The sequence below is a fragment of the Meriones unguiculatus genome, chromosome 17 (genome assembly GCF_030254825.1).
Source record: "Meriones unguiculatus strain TT.TT164.6M chromosome 17, Bangor_MerUng_6.1, whole genome shotgun sequence".
Taxonomy (NCBI): domain Eukaryota; kingdom Metazoa; phylum Chordata; class Mammalia; order Rodentia; family Muridae; genus Meriones; species Meriones unguiculatus.
Genome location: NC_083364.1, coordinates 13,384,822 through 13,408,283, shown reverse-complemented (window position 1 = coordinate 13,408,283; position 23,462 = coordinate 13,384,822). Strand labels below are relative to the sequence as shown.

The window sequence follows — 23,462 nt, the reverse complement described above, 5'->3', positions numbered from 1 at the left end:
ACTTCATAATACCATTATAAATTATGCAATGAACAGAAAAGGTTAAACTATTACATGTAAAACTGATTATTTTGAAACTGGAACTATTGAGGCTAAATACTAAATCACAGTGAGGATGTGAAGGGGAATAATACTCTTAATGAGTAACAAATTAATTTCAGTTTAACCTGTACCAAAAATGTTAAAGTAGCTTTAAGTTGAGTACCCTTTTTCGAATAAACAGTTCGGTACAGCACTTAAAATATGGCTGAGACTTATATTAAAAGATACCTGTGTTGAAAATGTACGTTTGGAAATACTTCACTCAACTTCCAAAAGGACAGATCTCCTTACTTTCAGAAAATAAAATGTTTTTATTTGTTTATCTATTTATTAAAATTTTAACAAAGAAGAGACTTCATTCAGATGCTAGCACCAGATACCCACGGTGTGAAGACTGTGCCTTAGAGTGCTCTCAAGATGCAGTCCCAAGGTTCATTACTCATGCGTTTATAAAGGCTCACAGGCTGTGCCCATCCTGGCTTTGTGCACCTAGAGGCAGGAACACTGGCAGACTTCCTGCCTGCATGTCCTCAGACACCTCCATCTAGGTGCAGTCAAGGGCAAGCAAGCTTGTCCACAGGAGTGACCACACACTGTCTGTATCCTCCATGAACAAGACCAGGCAATCACAAGAACAACGCCTAGCATTCTGAGACCTCCTCTGTCCTTGGACAAGTAGGACTTACAGGCTAGACATGCTTTTTGTTTGATAGTTCTCTTAAGCACAGTAACTTTAAACATAATGTTCACCATCACTTCCATCCCCCACTTAAGTTGTATCCTGAGTCAAGTTCTTGACCCTGTGGTGTGTATCTGTGAAAGGAACAGGCTAGCTTTACAGGTTTCTTTATGAATTCTATAGCCCATATTAATTAAACTAAGTTCTCCTGGTAGTTTTCCAGAAAGCAGAAGGACAAGGAAAAAGGAGAAGTGGGTGAATGGGGACAAGACCCACCCTGCTGCAGAAGAATGTCCAGGCCTGCAGTATGAGATAGGGTGCCTGGCAACCGGTCCAGATGGCCACAGCTCCCCATCCAGGACATTCTGGGTGTAACTTGAAGATCAGATATCCACCAGATGTCGGGGCAGGCCTGACTGGACGTGGGTGCCTAAAACGAACCGATGATATTAAAAGTCAACTACCCATAACCCCATTCACCCAATCCTGCACTGCCAAGCTTGCCACCCCCACGCCTCCCTTGCTTTTTCCTTTAAAAACCCCATGCCTTTTTCTCTCGGGGCTGTTCCCTGATGATTTGGAAAGCAGCCCCATCACTCACTGGCCTGAATAAATCTCTTCTGTTTGTGGCAATCCATCTCCAAGTTACCTTCATTTGTCTCTCTGGAAATTGGGCTCTCGGTGGGCCTAACACCTGTTCACACTGGGATTTAATAAATATCAGTATACTGGCACGGAGACCAAAATTTCTGTATCTAGTTAAGACATTTATGATGCACAAGCCAGCGATGATCAGCAGAAACAGAAGGGTCTGGTGTTCTGCAATAGCTGAAGACAGAGTTATCACCCGAAAAAACAAGGAAATGAGAATGGCAACCATGGGCTTCCCCTGTTCTGGGTCATTTTTTTGTCTGCAGTGTACAGGGTTTGTTTGTTTGCTTGTTTTTGTTTTTGTTTTTCTGAGAGTACAGGAATCTCTAATGATTGCTGAGTGGTTTGCATAGAACAACATTTTCTCTTACAGCCACACAATCACATCCTTGTTCTGCACAGAGTATGGTGAGTGCTCTATCATGTTGCAAAACTGCTTCATCTAATGGATCAACATGCTGATGGATCTTGATCTAGTTGGGTTTTACAGGTACCTTTTTTTTTTTTTTTTTTATTTTCAAACAAGGGAGCCTGGAGGTCAATATGAGCCAGCCTGGTTTGTTGGGTAGGCACTCCAAGTAGCCATTTGTCTTCCTTGCCAGAGAGTTTCCTTTGGACTGAACCTTTTCAGTCTTTTGTTGAGGATAAGGGGTGACATAGATGATTTTGTAAATGGGCCTCAACTGAAATTAGGATGCCATTGTAGGGGCCCAGGAAGGCTGGAATGTTAACCAAAGCCTGGGAGGGGATTCATTCAGGAAATGGGGCACTCACTCATCAGAAGCATCTGGTTTCCTGATCAAGGTAAAAGACAGGAAGCAATCATGGCAGCTGGACTGGAGCACATCAGGCTCTCCACTTTTGTGGACTGCCTGGGGCTTGGGTGCTGTAGATCACTTTTGGAGTGGTTTGTTTTCTGATTCTGGTTCCTGGGTGGTGACTGTCAGGTGGGTGGAAATCTGCCGAGACATATTCAGACTAGGGACAGAAGCTAAAGTTAAGGAACTTAAAGGAAACTCTTACAATTGGAGCACCCCCCCCAACCCACACACAGACACACACATATTCCATCAGGAACAGGCAAAAGTTGGGGAATCTTAGTCTGTTGATTGTAGCTCAATTGACCTGTGACAGGTAGATAGATGCAAGTTGCAAACTCTGTGAGGCTCACATGAATTCTTTTAAGTTACAAAAGAGGAACTTCTGGAGCCTTCTACTTTTAAGTCATAATAAAAGCTTGGGGATTTTAAAAAAAAAATTATCTGGGGTTAAAAACATCAACATTCTTTTCTTTGTCCAGAGGTCTGGACAGAGGTGGTTTTAACATGATGAGAAGTAATTTTAGGTATCAGAACTCCATTGATTACTATGTTAAAACTTTGAATTTTTGAAGTCTTGATATCACATATTTTTTGTTTTGGTTGTTCTGTTTGGTTTTTCAAGGCAGCCCTGGCTGCGATATTGAGCTTCTCCCAGGAGGAGGACAGGTCTTGGCTAAAGTGCCCTCAGAGGTCTGGAATGAGAGCAATCTCAGCATGCAGATGTATGAACAGGTTCCGGCTTACCCTGTTCGATCTTGTCTTGGACATCTGCTTTCCAGTTCTCTCGGACAACCTCACTACACCATGCAAGGAACAGCAGGCACAGGATCTTGCAAAGTATGTTCAAAAAACTCCAAACTTTATTAAATAAAAACTTTATTGAATAACAACACAAATGTAAGATTTACTGCTAATAAAAAATTAAAGTTTCCTGTATAAAAATAGATTATCATGTAGTTGGCAATATTCACACTAAATATATTAAGTCTATACCAATAGTGGGGCTAAGGTGACAGAATATAAATATTAACATGACATATTAAATTTCAGCTTAATATATACAAAGAAAACATCTTCAAAAATAGCTTAAGAATATATATATTTATATATATAATATATAAAATATATTTTTATTTATATATAAATATTTGTTTATTTACATATATATATATAAATATATATTTATTTATTTTTTTGGAATAAACAGTTTAGTACAGCCCTCAGCAGGGTGAGGCTTCAAGGAGTCCCGGGTTTTCAATGCACATCTAGCATTAGTTACTCCTCTCCCGAGAATAAAATAGATGTCTTTACTTCCAGGCTGGGAAGTATCTTGAGATGTCCCCGGCGCGTTTCTTACCTCTCCTGGATTGCTCGGATCCCGTGAACAGCAGCACACTGAGACGCTTCTGTAGTAGCACACAGTACCGGAAGGCAACCGGAGATTCACTCGGAGACAGGCAACTGGTTGCCTTCCTTTCAGAGATAACTAATGCAAACAAGCAGTCGAGAACGAAAGGCCGAAAATCGCCAGAAGCCATCCACTGCCAGTTAGCTAAAACTTGTGAACAAAAACAGCAAAATTCAATCCAGCGTCGACCTCAGTCACAGATAAATCTTGACAGCTGCGTGCTTGTGAGCATGCTCTGTGCAGGCCGGATAGTTTCTAACTTTCGGTGGGCACACGTGTCTTCTGTTGTTGTTGTTGTTCTGTCCCGACAGGGTTTCTCTGTGCAGCCGCGGCTGTCCTGGCCACAGTCTTTACACTCAGAACTTGTTCAAGGCTCTTCCACACCCAGTACCTGCAGTCCTTAGCCTCACCTGGGAAAGAGCTCGGAGCAGCTGCCTCGCAGTGGCCGCCAGGGGGCGCTGCTACAGTAAGCGCTTGTGCAGGATCTCCCACACCATCTTCTTCCTGAAAAGAGGCATGTGCTGCTGGGAGAAGGTGATGGGCTGGCCCCTGGAAATGTAATCTGCATATTTACAGGCGAACACGCCGCAGTCACCCCCGTTCAGCTGCTGAGGAATCTCCTCTGCCGACATGCTGTGTTGCTTCCACTCCACAGGGCTCAGGTCGCTGTTCCTTCTCGCTTTGCTCTCCTCCCGCAGATAGCAGAAAAGCAGCTCAAGGATGTCGGGTCTCTACTGTCCCGTGGAGTCCATGTAGACAATACTCTTCTTTCTTAAGTCTGTGACCGCCAGGCTCCAGTGCATGCCCAGGTGAACTGGGACCAGGAGAAGTTCCTTGGCAAAGATGTTTACTGCCCGGGTCCATCTTCTGACTGACCTGTAGCCACCAGACTTTAACTTGGTGTAAAAGAAGGTATTAAATGCGTGAAGTGCCGGGTAGCCTTGACTTTGATTTCTTTCCATGAGAAGATTCATGTAAAAATTGATGACTTTGTCGTTGAGCCACTGGGTGTTCCTTAGGGTCCACAGATCTCCTCGAGTCATTTGCAGTTTGAAGGCACAGCTCAAGATCTCATCTTTTGACCCAGGGCCTAGCGCACTGCTGATTTCTTTCTCCATGTCCACTGTGACAGCAGGACCACGGTCCAGCCCTCTGCCCTTCTCTTGGTCTTCAAGAGCCTTTTTCTTGACCTCAGGTGTTGACACTTTGCTGCTGGGCATGTCATTGCTGACACGGTCTGTGCAGATTTGAGGTGTTTCCGATTCATGATTCTGCCCTTCAGCACAACCTTTGAGAGTCTTGGAGGTGTCCATGGTGCTTGTGTGAGTGCTGTGAGGGCCAGAGCTCACGGGGACGTCAGGTTGGAGGAGTTCCAACAGCCCTGGGCACTTTTCATTGTGGTGTTTCTCAACTTCTTCCTCCCTGTTGCTGTGGGGGGGCTTGAGACCCTGGCCTCCACCCACAGACTCCTCAGTCACAGCCTCTTCTGGGGGGCCTTTGGCACACTCTGGGGCCATTAGCTGTAACGGACCCTTTTCCTGGGGTGACCATATTCGGCTCTTGTCAGGCTCTTCATCCCCAAGCTGTTCCTGTTGCAGCTTCTTCCACGACTGGACTGGCTCTTCTGAGCACACATCATCCTCTTCCTCTTCTTGGCGTTTCCTCTTCTGGCCTTTCTCTGGCTGTTCAGGGTTTATCGTTTTACCCTGCTTGCAAGGCTGCCTTATAGAGGGACTACTTGTATTGTCTTTGCTCAGCTGTTGGCTGCCGGCCATGACACAGCTTTCCGATATCCAAGTCAAAGTGCAGGTCAGCTGGGCGTTCTGTGGGAGTTCTTGGGTTGTCCTCTTGATGGCTGAAGGCACCTTAGTCTACTGGGAGATGTCTTATCCACACAAGATAAGGTGGTTCACGGTCAGAAACCGCAGGGGAAGAACACAGGTTTCCTTTGGCGCTGGGGTCAGTTAGGCCACCAAGACAGAAGGAGGTCGCAGTGTCAAAGGACACTTCTCACATAGCTGATCTTCTCTAATCTTGTCTTTCGGGTGGCATTTCCTCAGTCCCCCTATAGAAAGGTCTGTGGAGTTCCCACTCTGCGTTTTGTTTTTCCCTACTGAGGGAGAAGGATCGCTCTAGGGCACAAGGAGCCTCTGAAGAACCTGAAATTGTGGAAATCACAATGATTGTCAGAGTCTTTCAGCCAAAGACAGCAGTCAACACACGTTAGAAGCAAGACTACTGTGTGCCTCCCTCCACTGTCACCAAGGATCTGGAAGGCCAGTTTCCACAAAAAACTGTGGTTTATGATGTGGTTTTATGCACCAGGGCAACATTCATTGGTGAATGGAGGCCCTGCCCACCATCGCCCAGGTCTAGGGTCTTAAAGCTTGTTTTCATTCCTGGAATTCCTGTTGGAACTCCTGCTGGCTGAAGCAAACCCAAGATCAGTAAGAACTCAGAGGAGCAGAAGTTCAGCACATATCATGAATAAATAAATGTAAAAAACCCCCAAGTGCTGGGATTAAAAGCGGCAGCACCACTGCTTGGCTGGACAGATCTTTTCAGGATGACTCAGCAGAGATGGCTCCGTGGTGAAGAGTGATGCTTTTCTAGAAGACCACACATTGATTTCCAACCCTGTCTTTGCAGCTTACAATCACCTGTAACTCCAGTGCCAGGGGAGCTGACACTCTCTTCTGGCTTTAAGCAGGAAACCCACACACACACACACACACACATACCCACACTGCTCTTAAATATGTGAGAGTAAAACACTCATACACATTAAAAATAAATCTTAAAAAAATAAAAGCTAGGATTTGTACTAAGCCTATTTCTCTTTTTCCCCCCAGAAAAACAGTGTACCGGAGAACTAAGTAAAAATCATTGCTAAAATGTACAAAACAAAATTAGAAAAAAATGTAATAAATGAAAAGATAGTTATCCTTTCTAAAAGCTTTTAGAAATAGTTTGAGAAGCTTCTATGTCCTTAAACCTTGAAAGACAGAGACCAAACCATGTGTTTAAACCTGCTTGTAGCTGCTTTTCTCACACCCAAAAATCTAGACACATAACCATATCTCCATAAAACTCATATAACATGTGATTGATCAGTGGCGAAGCTTTGTAGATTATATATGATTTGATCGTTGCCAAACAGAACGGAGGACCAAGGAGATGGCTCAGCCCGGTTAGCTGCTCCCTGGCAACTCTGACCAGTTCAGGGCAATTCCTGAGTCACTCAAAATAAAAGACAGAACCCAGTCACCCGAATTATTCTCCGACCTCCACGTGTGCTGCGGCAAGCCAACAGTTGCCGCACCCCCAATGCAAATAAATAATGAACTGCAATAAACCCTGCCAGGTGAGCAAAGAGAGTGGCATTTTATCCTAGTGGATCGCGGTGGAATGGCCATGCCTCTCACCCTGCAAATTCAGGCAACGGCCACAAGAGGGCAGAGAGAAACCACAGAGAAGAGCGCGCCTCTCAGCTCTTTCCTGCCTTCCTCTCTGACCCAAAGGAGCTTCTCAGAGCAGAGAACTGCAGGGGCAGAACCAAAGCATCTGGACAACTGGGCTCCCCTTGATTACAAGGCTAGCAGGTTTAGTCAGGGATCTCGAGAGTAACAGAACACACACACACACACACACACACACACACACACACGATAGATAGATAGATAGATAGATAGATAGATAGATAGATAGATAGATAGACAGACAGACAGATAGATGAGTTTAGATAGATGACTTACAGGCTGAAGTCCATCTAGTCCAGAGATGGCTGCCTATGAATGGAAGGTCCAAAAGTCCAGTAGTTTTTCAGTCCATGAGTGTGGATGTCTCAGCTGGTCTTCAGTAAAGGCTAGAATTCTACACAAGTAGACCGCAAGGACAGTGAAGGAATGGACTTCTTCTCAGTGAGGCAGTAACAGGCAAATAGCAAAAGCTCCCTAGTTCCAGCGCCTTTTATAGAGGCTTCTAGCGGAAGGTGTTGCCTGGATTAGAGGCTCGGCTTCCCTCTTCAAAGATGCGGATTAAAATTAAGCAAGGAATCCCTCACAGGTGTGCCTTTTCATTTTGGGGTTTTACATAATACCAGATAACTGGAATCCAGTTGACAGTCAAGAATGGCCGTCTCAGCTGCCTTTCCAAGCCCCACTTCATGTTCTGGACACAGTTTGACATTTTAGACATTTAACCTTGTGTTCTTTCTTTCTGTAGATTCTGGTGTGTGTTTGTCTGTGTTCACGTGTGTACGTGTGTGCATATGTGTGTGTGTGCCTGTGTGCAGGCTCTCTCAAAGAAGTCAGCATGTGTGGGTTGAGTTGTGGGGCAGCAGAGCTGGGTTGGAGTGGAGTGGAGCTCAGTTGGTGGAACGCATGGTCCAGCAAATAAGAACCCTGGGTTTGCTTCCCAGACCACACACAACTGCATGTGATGGGGCACGCCTCTTCTCCTAGCGCTCTGGAAGCAGAGGCAGGAGAACCACAAGTTCAAGGTCATCTTAAGCAGTATAGGGCTTTCACAGTCTGCCTTGGATACAAAGAGCCCCGAATGATAAAATATAGGATATAGGAAGGGAGGTTGTAGATCAGCAATTACTGAGCGTATGCCGTGCATAAACAAAGGCCACGGTTTAATCCCTACCAGCTTCAAGATCCCCGAAGTTTGTTCCCTCTACGAAGCTGGCTGTCTAAGCTGGTCCTCAGTATATGTTGAAATCCCAAAGAAGTAGGCTACAATGCCAGTGAAGAAATGCCTCAGCAGCAAGATGGATGAACTTTCCAGACAGAGGGAGAGTGAGCAGACAAAAGACAAAGACTCCCTTCTTCCAGGATCTTTTATGCAGGCTTCCACTGGAAGGTGTGGCCCAAATTTAGGGTGGGTCATCTCACCCCAAAGCATCCCTCTCAAATAACCCAGTCCAGGAAAATCCCGTCTGAAGGGGGCCAGCTTCATGGAGGGCAAACCGATTAGATGCCCAGTGCAGAACAGCCTCCTGGAAGCTCCTCACACCAGCAACGTTTTATGGACTTAGCAGGTTATATTTGGGATTATGCATACTGATATACATATTTGCAATGCCATAACAATTAATGAAAGGAGAGGAGGCCATGGATCTGAAGCAGAGTGGGAGGGGAAATGCCAGGGTGTGGAGGGAGGAAATGGAAGGGAGAAATGTAATTATAGTATAATTTCAAAAATCTTTTTAGAAAGTTAAAAAAAAGAAAAAAAAGAAGGTTCTAAACTAAAAAAAAAAAAATTAAAAAAAAAAAAAAAGGAAAGAAAATTCCTGACAGATGTGCCCAGGTGCTTGAGTTTTAGTTGATTCCAGATGTGATCAAGTTGACAACCCAAGATTACTCATCATACATGACATGCACACAATGGAAGAATTTTCATATGAAGAAAAATTATGGCTGAACATGGATAAGGTATGTCAAGTGAAATAAACCTGATAAATGTTGTATTATCTCACCTCTGTGAGATAATATAATCTGAAAATCTCTGGTTCATGGAAGAGAAGAATACAATGATGGTTTCCCAAGTCTGGGATGCGAGCAAAAGGAGGGGAAGACAGACCTCCGACACAGGTTATCAGAAGTACTCATCTTGCGTGCCTGAACCTGCTTCCCAGTGGCAAGGTGTTACAGGTCCACAGGAAAGAGCAGACAGCAGGAAGCAAGAGTCAATCCGGGCTCAGGAAGATGTGTGCTGGGATTACATCCTCGTTATGTCTGATTTACAGAATCTTTAGCCTCCAGATTCCATTTAGGAATATTAGGGCAATATTGGTGTCATCTTGTGGGGTTCTTGTTAGAATGTGTGCAAAATGCTCACTTTAGCGAGTAATCCCCAAACGTGGAAACGTTAAGCCACGAACACTCAACATGTCGTATGGATTGCTGAGTGAACACAGTGGTAGTTAATGTTGTCAACTTGTGGGGGTCCAGAGGCATCCGGAGACAAACCTGTAGGCATGACTGTGAGGGATTACCTACCTGGGAAAACCCACCTTAACCTTGTGTGGGGCTCTATTCCATAGGCTGCGCTCCTGGACTGAATAAAAAGCTAAGCAAAACTGACTATGAGCATTTAATTCTCTCAAGATCGAACAAAATACCCCAGGTTTCCCCTGAAATCCCTTCCCCAGGATGGACTGGAATGCAGAATAAAACCCGTTATCTCTTGTGCTGTTTCTCATGGGATACCTTAACACAACTTCCAGGTAAATTTGCATTACAGAGACCCTGGTGAAATCAAGCGTGGGTAAGGCATTGTCTCTCATTTTTAAAATGTTTCCTGTTAAAGTTTGTTGAAGCTCAGTGTGGTGGTCGAGGAGAGGAGGCACCATGAGTTTGAGGGCAGCTGAGCCACACAGCATCTCTCTCAACAGGAACAGCAAGAGGCTGAGGCTGTAGGCTGATGCTTCCTGTGGCACCTATGCTGTTCTCAACCCACGGGAGAAAGCACCCCTCCTTTCTTAGCCTCTAGATGCTTCAACTATAGGCCCAAGGTGGTTTGGGTTTGTCCCCATAGGCTCTGCTGTTTGAGTGTTAGGCCTCTTTCTGTTTGTTTGTCTCTCCGTTGCTGTCTCAGTATGGAAGCCCTCACTGCCGCTCCACCCCCATAACTGCCTGCCACCCTGTGTGACACTGTGGTGGTCATGGACTCACCCTCCGAACCTGTGAGCAAGCCCCCGGGGAAAGGCTTTCTTTTGTAAGCTGCCTTGGTCATGGTGTCTCTTTACAGCAACAGAAGAGTGACTAAGACAAGGCCTAAGCCAGAGGCCCTTCTGTTAAGCAATTCTAAATAATCATCTCAATAAGAGGTTATTCCATTCCAGGGATCTAAGAACTAACACATTTTAAAGATGAGGAAACTGAGGCCTAGGTAGGTAGTGATTTTTTTTTAATATACTATTTAGCAGCAGAGCTAGGATTCACCCCTGAGCCCTCGGTACCTCCAACTCCGTTCTGGGCTCAGGCAACAATTCCTCTCTAGTAGTTCAGTCTCTTCTCTCACATTGCTTTTCTCAGGTACAAATACGGAATAAACACCAACAGCACCATGGGTGATAGGAATCCCAGGTCCAGGCTAGAGAGATGGCTCAGAGTTCAAGAGCACTGGCTGCTTTTCTAAAGGTCCTGAGTTCAATTCCCAGCAATCACATGGTGGCTCACAACCATCTATCATGAGATCTGGTGCCCTCTTCTGGCCCGCTGACACACATGCAGGCAGATTACTGCATAATAGATAAATAAATAAATCTTTTTAAAAAATGGGGTATTCGCATTACCTTAGAAAAATATGAAATGAAGAATTCCAGTTCCATTTAAATGGATCCCACTTACATGTAACTTTGATTGTGACCCCCTCAGGCTGCCTGTGTCAGCTCTTGCTCTCCCCAGGCTGACCCATCCTTTCTCTGCCAGTTATCATTACAGGACACCAATCTCATCAGGGTACTTCTCTGCTTAAAAGGCTCCCAGTGCTCTGCCCGGCACAGGAAGGCTCCCTTGCGCTGGGCATTCTGGAGCTTCTCTGTACACCGGCTCCTTTGTCAGATCCACATGCCATCAGGGCAGCCCAGAACTGTGTTTCAGACCCCGAGGGCTCAGCGGTGAGTCCTAGCCCCCCCCCCCACTTCCTCGCTTCAAAAAAAATCACAGTCTAAACTCATGTGCAGTACACAGAAAAACAAGTCCTTTGGTGCTGGAGCCCAGCTGCCATTCTCATTCCATTCTCATTCCATTCTCAAGACCACAGCCAGATTGATTGTTAAAATGTTTATTGCTTATGTCGTTCCCTCATCAGAACACTACAGGTCAGTCTTCTGTGAGCAGACGTTATAGTTTTTGACTGCTCACCTCAGTTCCTCTACTTCCACCTTGCTGGCCTCCCTACCAGTTCTTGGGCATACCAAGCACAAGCATGACCTTCATCTTTGTTTATTCTCTACTCTTCCCCACGTCTGCACTAGCCTGCCTGTTCACATACAGCTCTTGATTCTGAGCCCTTGACAGTGAAACATTCAGTAATCACCCATAGGAAAATGCAGCCCTGTCACTCCAGAAGCCCCTCTGTGCTTTTCCTCACAGGGCTTTAGACTTTCTAGAATATGTCCTGACTTAACTCAAAGACCTAATGCCCACCACTGGATACAGCACAGCTGCATCAGAGTAAGATAAGAGGACACAGCACTAGGGAAATAAGATTGAATGAATACACCCATTCGAAGATTGATCACCGGGTATTTTTAAATATACAGCAATAAAATGTTCAGATTATTTTCAAATGTTCAAAACAAAAAACTTGTTTTAGGCAGTCTCATGTAGCACAGGCTGGCCTCAAACTAGGTATTTAGCCCAGGATGATGTTAAACTCCTGATTCTTCCTATGCCTCCCAACTTGTAGAATTAGGGAATTATATACCCAGTTTATGGATAGATGATGATCAATACTAGGTCTGAGTTCTAGCAGCTGGGCTATACCCACACCCCCAAGCCTTCAAGAAGTTTTATGAAATGTGTTTGGTCCAACATTTTCAATTCCTCTCATATTTATCATCTCTATGATGTGTTCACATTTTTGATAACTGACATTAAAAGATTTGCTTCAAAAAAGATGCCATAGGAAAGTAAAACCTTACAGGGATTTCTTTGTTGTTTGTTTAATTTCCTAGGTGGCAGCCTCAGGAGACAAATGAAAGTCTTAAGAATTACCAAGATGCTTTGCTTCAGAGTGACCTCACTTTGTGTCCTGTAGGAGTGAACACAGAGTGTTACAGAATATATGAGGCCTGCTCGTTTGGCTCCATTCCTGTGGTAGAAGATGTGATGACAGCTGGCCACTGTGGAAACATGTCCAGTCACCACAGCACTCCTCTGCAGTTACTCAAGGCCATGGGTGCCCCCTTTATCTTCATCAAGGACTGGAAGGAGCTTCCTGCCATTTTAGAAAAGGAGAAGACTGTAACTTTACAAGAAAAGTTTCAAAGAAGAAAAATGTTACTTCACTGGTACCAACACTTCAAAACAGAACTAAAGTGGAAATTTACTAATATTTTAGAAAGCTCATTTTTTATAAATAATAAAGGTTAATCATACCTAACTGTAAGTGTGTGTTCTTAAGTGTGAATATGTACAGCACTTGATAAGGCGGCTCCATCAACTCAGTTTCACAGAAGGGACCAAATGTTCTCCTTTTTGGCTACTGCTGTATACAAGATCAAAGAAATGGCGATATTTTACTGAGGCTGACCTGGCAAGATACTTAAGTGGTTAAAGGGTGCTTACTGCCAAGGCTGATGAGCTAAGTTCAGTCCCCCAGAAACCACACGGTAGGAGAGAAGTGAGTCTCATGTGCTGTCATGTGACCACCCCACCAGCATGCACACACAAACACATCAAATAGGTGGATAGATAGATTGGTGGATGGATGGATAGATAGACAGGTGACTCAGGTTCAGTTCTACCGAGATCAAGAAGCCAGCATTTACTGACTGTGCTCACTGACTTTAACCCACTTTAGGTGCTGGAGTGCTGGCTCAGTGTTTGAAAGTGCTCACTATTCTTGCATATAGCCTGAGTTCAGTGCCCAGCATGCATGGCACACACTCAGCCATCTGTAAGTATTGCTCAGTAGGTCCTGACATGTTCTTCTGTCTTCCATGCACACAAGTGCATATGACACATTAAAATAAAGAACTAACTGATAGAGTACTATTTACTAGGGCTGACATCTGGTCATGTCAGTAGCAGGATATATGCTGAACAATGGTACAAAGTTATATAATGTCAATGAATTTAATGGCTCTACTATACAACATGGAAATTATTTTAATATAATTGAAAGGTGCCTGAGTGGATGTTATGTGCTTTCACAAACTGTATCAACTCTGAGGTGATTTGTATGTGAATTAGCAAGTTGTGGCTAGTACACAATGTATATAGTCCCAAAACATTGCACTTGATAACACGTTCTATTTTCTATACCAATATTAGAAATTGCAAACTTTAGGGAAACAGCATCATATGTTAAAACACTGGTTATTGCAGTCAGAAAAAAAAATAAAAAACTTGTTTCCATGAGGATTTTTGGGGGAGCTTGAGGGAATTTAAAAGGTGATCTAAAATCTTTTACAACGGGTTCTGCTGAAATCATGCTAAAAGTTCAATAGTACTATTATTCAAGTAAATACCTTTCACAACTTGTCCAGACCAACATAAAATCAGATACACTGAACCAGATAGAAGAAAAAGCAGGCAACAGCTCTGTACTTACTGGCACAGGAGATGAATTTCTGAACAGAACACCAATCGCACAGGCAATAGGATAAATGGGACCTCATGAAACTGGAAAACTTCTGTAATACAAAGGACACTATCAATTAAATTAGCACCCTACAGAATGCAAAAAGATTTTTAACAACTCCACATCTGATGGAAGACTAATATCCAAAATATGTAAAGAACTCAAGAAACTAGATAACAAAATAAGCAAATAATCCAATTAAAAATGGAGCAGGGGCTACAGGTTAGTCAAAAGATGGATGCAGGCACTAAACCTCTTCACAAAGGAACTTATTCTGGTCCCAGTTGACAATGTGATCAACTGCTTGAGCTCCAGCTACCAACTAGGTCTTCCTATATTTATATATCAACTATACCCTTGAATTGTGGAATACAGAATGAACTCTCTCCTTGCTTTGTCAAAATATTTTTTCATAGTAAACAAGAAAAGGAACTAATACGGAAAATTGGTACTGGGAGTTGGGCTGTTGTTACAATACCCTGACCATGTGATTCTTAATACTTTGGAAGTGAGTTGCAGAAGAAATGTGGAAGATTGGAGAACTTCAGGCGACAAAGCCCTTATGTGCTGTAATGAGAACGTGATGTAGGATGCTTGAATGACAGGAATGCTGATGGGTTATCCCCTAGCTATCTGCTCCCTAGGTTGTGTCAGAAAATCTTGAATGCATCATAAAAGCAACAGTGGGAGCATAATCTTATAAAGTATGTTCTGGACATCTCTGGACTTTATAGAATAAAGACTTCATAATACCATTATAAATTATGCAATGAACAGAAAAGGTTAAACTATTACATGTAAAACTGATTATTTTGAAACTGGAACTATTGAGGCTAAATACTAAATCACAGTGAGGATGTGAAGGGGAATAATACTCTTAATGAGTAACAAATTAATTTCAGTTTAACCTGTACCAAAAATGTTAAAGTAGCTTTAAGTTGAGTACCCTTTTTCGAATAAACAGTTCGGTACAGCACTTAAAATATGGCTGAGACTTATATTAAAAGATACCTGTGTTGAAAATGTACGTTTGGAAATACTTCACTCAACTTCCAAAAAGACAGATCTCCTTACTTTCAGAAAATAAAATGTTTTTATTTGTTTATCTATTTATTAAAATTTTAACAAAGAAGAGACTTCATTCAGATGCTAGCACCAGATACCCACGGTGTGAAGACTGTGCCTTAGAGTGCTCTCAAGATGCAGTCCCAAGGTTCATTGCTCATGCGTTTATAAAGGCTCACAGGCTGTGCCCATCCTGGCTTTGTGCACCTAGAGGCAGGAACACTGGCAGACTTCCTGCCTGCATGTCCTCAGACACCTCCATCTAGGTGCAGTCAAGGGCAAGCAAGCTTGTCCACAGGAGTGACCACACACTGTCTGTATCCTCCATGAACAAGACCAGGCAATCACAAGAACAACGCCTAGCATTCTGAGACCTCCTCTGTCCTTGGACAAGTAGGACTTACAGGCTAGACATGCTTTTTGTTTGATAGTTCTCTTAAGCACAGTAACTTTAAACATAATGTTCACCATCACTTCCATCCCCCACTTAAGTTGTATCCTGAGTCAAGTTCTTGACCCTGTGGTGTGTATCTGTGAAAGGAACAGGCTAGCTTTACAGGTTTCTTTATGAATTCTATACCCCATATTAATTAAACTAAGTTCTCCCGGTAGTTTTCCAGAAAGCAGAAGGACAAGGAAAAAGGAGAAGTGGGTGAATGGGGACAAGACCCACCCTGCTGCATAAGAATGTCCAGGCCTGCAGTATGAGATAGGGTGCCTGGCAACCGGTCCAGATGGCCACAGCTCCCCATCCAGGACATTCTGGGTGTAACTTGAAGATCAGATATCCACCAGATGTCGGGGGCAGGCCTGACTGGACGTGGGTGCCTAAAACGAACCGATGATATTAAAAGTCAACTACCCATAACCCCATTCACCCAATCCTGCACTGCCAAGCTTGCCACCCCCACGCCTCCCTTGCTTTTTCCTTTAAAAACCCCATGCCTTTTTCTCTCGGGGCTGTTCCCTGATGATTTGGAAAGCAGCCCCATCACTCACTGGCCTGAATAAATCTCTTCTGTTTGTGGCAATCCATCTCCAAGTTACCTTCATCTGTCTGTCTGGTAATTGGGCTCTCGGTGGGCCTAACACCTGTTCACACTGGGATTTAATAAATATCAGTATACTGGCACCGAGACCAAAATTTCTGTATCTAGTTAAGACATTTATGTTGCACAACCCAGCGATGATCAGCAGAAACAGAAGGGTCTGGTGTTCTGCAATAGCTGAAGACAGAGTTATCACCCGAAAAAACAAGGAAATGAGAATGGCAACCATGGGCTTCCCCTGTTCTGGGTCATTTTTTTTGTCTGCAGTGTACAGGGTTTGTTTGTTTGCTTGTTTTTGTTTTTGTTTTTCTGAGAGTACAGGAATCTCTAATGATTGCTGAGTGGTTTGCATAGAACAACATTTTCTCTTACAGCCACACAATCACATCCTTGTTCTGCACAGAGTATGGTGAGTGCTCTATCATGTTGCAAAACTGCTTCATCTAATGGATCAACATGCTGATGGATCTTGATCTAGTTGGGTTTTACAGGTACCCTTTTTTTTTTTTTTTTTTTTTTTTTTTTTTTTTTTTTTTTAAAACAAGGGAGCCTGGAGGTCAATATGAGCCAGCCTGGTAGCCATTTGTCTTCCTTGCCAGAGAGTTTCCTTTGGACTGAACCTTTTCAGTCTTTTGTTGAGGATAAGGGGTGACATAGATGATTTTGTAAATGGGCCTCAACTGAAATTAGGATGCCATTGTAGGGGCCCAGGAAGGCTGGAATGTTAACCAAAGCCTGGGAGGGGATTCATTCAGGAAATGGGGCACTCACTCATCAGAAGCATCTGGTTTCTTGATCAAGGTAAAAGACAGGAAGCAATCATGGCAGCTGGACTGGAGCACATCAGGCTCTCCACTTTTGTGGACTGCCTGGGGCTTGGGTGCTGTAGATCACTTTTGGAGTGGTTTGTTTTCTGATTCTGGTTCCTGGGTGGTGACTGTCAGGTGGGTGCAAATCTGCCGAGACATATTCAGACTAGGGACAGAAGCTAAAGTTAAGGAACTTAAAGGAAACTTTTACAATTGGAGACCCCCCCCCCCAACCCTCACACACACACACACATATTCCATCAGGAACAGGCAAAAGTTGGGGAATCTTAGTCTGTTGATTGTAGCTCAATTGACCTGTGACAGGTAGATAGATGCAAGTTGCAAACTCCGTGAGGCTCACATGAATTCTTTTAAGTTACAAAAGAGGAACTTCTGGAGCCTTCTACTTTTAAGTCATAATAAAAGCTTGGGGATTTTAAAAAAAAATTATCTGGGGTTAAAAACATCAACATTCTTTTCTTTGTCCAGAGGTCTGGACAGAGGTGGTTTTAACATGATGAGAAGTAATTTTAGGTATCAGAACTCCATTGATTACTATGTTAAAACTTTGAATTTTTGAAGTCTTGATATCACATATTTTTTGTTTTGGTTGTTCTGTTTGGTTTTTCAAGGCAGCCCTGGCTGCGATATTGAGCTTCTCCCAGGATGAGGACAGGTCTTGGCTAAAGTGCCCTCAGAGGTCTGGAATGAGAGCAATCTCAGCATGCAGATGTATGAACAGGTTCCGGCTTACCCTGTTGGATCTTGTCTTGGACATCTGCTTTCCAGTTCTCTCGGACAACCTCACTACACCATGCAAGGAACAGCAGGCACAGGATCTTGCAAAGTATGTTCAAAAAACTCCAAACTTTATTAAATGTAAACTTTATTGAATAACAACACAAATGTAAGATTTACTGCTAATAAAAAATTAAAGTTTCCTGTATAAAAATAGATTATCATGTAGTTGGCAATATTCACACTAAATATATTAAGTCTATACCAATAGTGGGGCTAAGGTGAAAGAATATAAATATTAACATGACATATTAAATTTCAGCTTAATATATACAAAGAAAACATCTTCAAAAATAGCTTAAGAATATATATATTTATATATATAATATATAAAATATATTTTTATTTATATATAAATATTTGTTTATTTACATATATATATATATTTATTTATTTATTTTTTTGGAATAAACAGTTTAGTACAGCCCTCAGCAGGGTGAGGCTTCAAGGAGTCCCGGGTTTACAATGCACATCTAGCATTAGTTACTCCTCTCCCGAGAATAAAATAGATGTCTTTACTTCCAGGCTGGGAAGTATCTTGAGATGTCCCCGGCGCGTTTCTTACTTCTCCTGGATTGCTCGGATCCCGTGAACAGCAGCACACTGCGACGCTTCTGTAGTAGCACACAGTACCGGAAGGCAACCGGAGATTCACTCGGAGACAGGCAACTGGTGGCCTTCCTTTCAGAGATAACTAATGCAAACAAGCAGTCGAGAACGAAAGGCCGAAAATCGCCAGAAGCCATCCACTGCCAGTTAGCTAAAACTTGTGAACAAAAACAGCAAAATTCAATCCAGCGTCGACCTCAGTCACAGATAAATCTTGACAGCTGCGTGCTTGTGAGCATGCGCTGTGCAGTCCGGATAGTTTCTAACTTTCGGTGGGCACACGTGTCTTCTGTTGTTGTTGTTGTTCTGTCCCGACAGGGTTTCTCTGTGCAGCCGCGGCTGTCCTGGCCACAGTCTTTACACTCAGAACTTGTTCAAGGCTCTTCCACACCCAGTACCTGCAGTCCTTAGCCTCACCTGGGAAAGAGCTCGGAGCAGCTGCCTCGCAGTGGCCGCCAGGGGGCGCTGCTACAGTAAGCGCTTGTGCAGGATCTTCCACACCATCTTCTTCCTGAAAAGAGGCATGTGCTGCTGGGAGAAGGTGATGGGCTGGCCCCTGGAAATGTAATCTGCATATTTACAGGCGAACACGCCGCAGTCGCCCCCGTTCAGCTGCTGAGGAATCTCCTCTGCCGACATGCTGTGTTGCTTCCACTCCACAGGGCTCAGGTCGCTGTTCCTTCTCGCTTTGCTCTCCTCCCGCAGATAGCAGAAAAGCAGCTCAAGGATGTCGGGTCTCTTCTGTCCCGTGGAGTCCATGTAGACAATACTCTTCTTTCTTAAGTCTGTGACCGCCAGGCTCCAGTGCATGCCCAGGTGAACTGGGACCAGGAGAAGTTCCTTGGCAAAGATGTTTACTGCCCGGGTCCATCTTCTGACTGACCTGTAGCCACCAGACTTTAACTTGGTGTAAAAGAAGGTATTAAATGCGTGAAGTGCCGGGTAGCCTTGACTTTGATTTCTTTCCATGAGAAGATTCATGTAAAAATTGATGACTTTGTCGTTGAGCCACTGGGTGTTCCTTAGGGTCCACAGGTCTCCTCGAGTCATTTGCAGTTTGAAGGCACAGCTCAAGATCTCATCTTTTGACCCAGGGCCTAGCGCACTGCTGATTTCTTTCTCCATGTCCACTGTGACAGCAGGACCACGGTCCAGCCCTCTGCCCTTCTCTTGGTCTTCAAGAGCCTTTTTCTTGACCTCAGGTGTTGACACTTTGCTGCTGGGCATGCCATTGCTGACACTGTCTGTGCAGATTTGAGGTGTTTCCGATTCATGATTCTGCCCTTCAGCACAACCTTTGAGAGTCTTGGAGGTGTCCATGGTGCTTGTGTGAGTGCTGTGAGGGCCAGAGCTCACGGGGACGTCAGGTTGGAGGAGTTCCAACAGCCCTGGGCACTTTTCATTGTGGTGTTTCTCAACTTCTTCCTCCCTGTTGCTGTGGGGGGGCTTGAGACCCTGGCCTCCACCCACAGACTCCTCAGTCACAGCCTCTTCTGGGGGGCCTTTGGCACACTCTGGGGCCATTAGCTGTAACGGACCCTTTTCCTGGGGTGACCATATTCGGCTCTTGTCAGGCTCTTCATCCCCAAGCTCTGTTTCATGCTGTTCCTGTTGCAGCTTCTTCCACGACTGGACTGGCTCTTCTGAGCACACATCATCCTCTTCCTCTTCTTGGCGTTTCCTCTTCTGGCCTTTCTCTGGCTGTTCAGGGTTTATCGTTTTACCCTGCTTGCAAGGCTGCCTTATAGAGGGACTACTTGTATTGTCTTTGCTCAGCTGTTGGCTGCCGGCCATGACACAGCTTTCCGATGTCCAAGTCAAAGTGCAGGTCAGCTGGGCGTTCTGTGGGAGTTCTTGGGTTGTCCTCTTGATGGCTGAAGGCACCTTAGTCTACTGGGAGATGTCTTATCCACACAAGATAAGGTGGTTCACGGTCAGAAACCGCAGGGGAAGAACACAGGTTTCCTTTGGCGCTGGGGTCAGTTAGGCCACCAAGACAGAAGGAGGTCGCAGTGTCAAAGGACACTTCTCACATAGCTGATCTTCTCTAATCTTGTCTTTCGGGTGGCATTTCCTCAGTCCCCCTATAGAAAGGTCTGTGGAGTTCCCACTCTGCGTTTTGTTTTTCCCTACTGAGGGAGAAGGATCGCTCTAGGGCACAAGGAGCCTCTGTAGAACCTGAAATTGTGGAAATCACAATGATTGTCAGAGTCTTTCAGCCAAAGAAGGCAGTCAACACACGTTAGAAGCAAGACTACTGTGTGCCTCCCTCCACTGTCACCAAGGATCTGGAAGGCCAGTTTCCACAAAAAACTGTGGTTTATGATGTGGTTTTATGCACCAGGGCAACATTCATTGGTGAATGGAGGCCCTGCCCACCATCGCCCAGGTCTAGGGTCTTAAAGCTTGTTTTCATTCCTGGAATTCCTGTTGGAACTCCTGCTGGCTGAAGCAAACCCAAGATCAGTAAGAACTCAGAGGAGCAGAAGTTCAGCACATATCATGAATAAATAAATGTAAAAAACCCCCAAGTGCTGGGATTAAAAGCGGCAGCACCACTGCTTGGCTGGACAGATCTTTTCAGGATGACTCAGCAGAGATGGCTCCGTGGTGAAGAGTGATGCTTTTCTAGAAGACCACACATTGATTTCCAACCCTGTCTTTGCAGCTTACAATCACCTGTAACTCCAGTGCCAGGGGAGCTGACACTCTCTTCTGGCTTTAAGCAGGAAACCCACACACACACACACACACACATACACACACTGCTCTTAAATATGTGAGAGTAAAACACTCATACACATTAAAAATAAATCTTAAAAAAATAAAAGCTAGGATTTGTACTAAGCCTATTTCTCTTTTTCCCCCCAGAAAAACAGTGTACCGGAGAACTAAGTAAAAATCATTGCTAAAATGTACAAAACAAAATTAGAAAAAAATGTAATAAATGAAAAGATAGTTATCCTTTCTAAAAGCTTTTAGAAATAGTTTGAGAAGCTTCTATGTCCTTAAACCTTGAAAGACAGAGACCAAACCATGTGTTTAAACCTGCTTGTAGCTGCTTTTCTCACACCCAAAAATCTAGACACATAACCATATCTCCATAAAACTCATATAACATGTGATTGATCAGTGGCGAAGCTTTGTAGATTATATATGATTTGATCGTTGCCAAACAGAACGGAGGACCAAGGAGATGGCTCAGCCCGGTTAGCTGCTCCCTGGCAACTCTGACCAGTTCAGGGCAATTCCTGAGTCACTCAAAATAAAAGACAGAACCCAGTCACCCGAATTATTCTCCGACCTCCACGTGTGCTGCGGCAAGCCAACAGTTGCCGCACCCCCAATGCAAATAAATAATGAACTGCAATAAACCCTGCCAGGTGAGCAAAGAGAGTGGCATTTTATCCTAGTGGATCGCGGTGGAATGGCCATGCCTCTCACCCTGCAAATTCAGGCAACGGCCACAAGAGGGCAGAGAGAAACCACAGAGAAGAGCGCGCCTCTCAGCTCTTTCCTGCCTTCCTCTCTGACCCAAAGGAGCTTCTCAGAGCAGAGAACTGCAGGGGCAGAACCAAAGCATCTGGACAACTGGGCTCCCCTTGATTACAAGGCTAGCAGGTTTAGTCAGGGATCTCGAGAGTAACAGAACACACACACACACACACACACACACACACACACACACACACACACGATAGATAGATAGATAGATAGATAGATAGATAGATAGATAGACAGACAGACAGATAGATGAGTTTAGATAGATGACTTACAGGCTGAAGTCCATCTAGTCCAGAGATGGCTGCCTATGAATGGAAGGTCCAAAAGTCCAGTAGTTTTTCAGTCCATGAGTGTGGATGTCTCAGCTGGTCTTCAGTAAAGGCTAGAATTCTACACAAGTAGACCGCAAGGACAGTGAAGGAATGGACTTCTTCTCAGTGAGGCAGTAACAGGCAAATAGCAAAAGCTCCCTAGTTCCAGCGCCTTTTATAGAGGCTTCTAGCGGAAGGTGTTGCCTGGATTAGAGGCTCGGCTTCCCTCTTCAAAGATGCGGATTAAAATTAAGCAAGGAATCCCTCACAGGTGTGCCTTTTCATTTTGGGGTTTTACATAATACCAGATAACTGGAATCCAGTTGACAGTCAAGAATGGCCGTCTCAGCTGCCTTTCCAAGCCCCACTTCATGTTCTGGACACAGTTTGACATTTTAGACATTTAACCTTGTGTTCTTTCTTTCTGTAGATTCTGGTGTGTGTTTGTCTGTGTTCACGTGTGTACGTGTGTGCATATGTGTGTGTGTGCCTGTGTGCAGGCTCTCTCAAAGAAGTCAGCATGTGTGGGTTGAGTTGTGGGGCAGCAGAGCTGGGTTGGAGTGGAGTGGAGCTCAGTTGGTGGAACGCATGGTCCAGCAAATAAGAACCCTGGGTTTGCTTCCCAGACCACACACAACTGCATGTGATGGGGCACGCCTCTTCTCCTAGCGCTCTGGAAGCAGAGGCAGGAGAACCACAAGTTCAAGGTCATCTTAAGCAGTATAGGGCTTTCACAGTCTGCCTTGGATACAAAGAGCCCCGAATGATAAAATATAGGATATAGGAAGGGAGGTTGTAGATCAGCAATTACTGAGCGTATGCCGTGCATAAACAAAGGCCACGGTTTAATCCCTACCAGCTTCAAGATCCCCGAAGTTTGTTCACTCTACGAAGCTGGCTGTCTAAGCTGGTCCTCAGTATATGTTGAAATCCCAAAGAAGTAGGCTACAATGCCAGTGAAGAAATGCCTCAGCAGCAAGATGGATGAACTTTCCAGACAGAGGGAGAGTGAGCAGACAAAAGACAAAGACTCCCTTCTTCCAGGATCTTTTATGCAGGCTTCCACTGGAAGGTGTGGCCCAAATTTAGGGTGGGTCATCTCACCCCAAAGCATCCCTCTCAAATAACCCAGTCCAGGAAAATCCCGTCTGAAGGGGGCCAGCTTCATGGAGGGCAAACCGATTAGATGCCCAGTGCAGAACAGCCTCCTGGAAGCTCCTCACACCAGCAACGTTTTATGGACTTAGCAGGTTATATTTGGGATTATGCATACTGATATACATATTTGCAATGCCATAACAATTAATGAAAGGAGAGGAGGCCATGGATCTGAAGCAGAGTGGGAGGGGAAATGCCAGGGTGTGGAGGGAGGAAATGGAAGGGAGAAATGTAATTA

General features: G+C 44.4%; 1 protein-coding gene across 1 annotated transcript; it reads right to left on the bottom strand.

The window, feature by feature from the left end:
• Positions 1 to 18,719: 18,719 nt before the first annotated feature.
• Positions 18,720 to 19,439, bottom strand: LOC132648808 (sentrin-specific protease 2-like; the record flags this gene model as incomplete). Its single annotated transcript, XM_060371378.1, has 1 exon — positions 18,720 to 19,439. A coding segment is annotated over one exon (720 nt), but the record flags the coding sequence as incomplete, so codon positions are not given.
• Between the last annotated feature and the right edge of the window lie 4,023 nt (positions 19,440 to 23,462).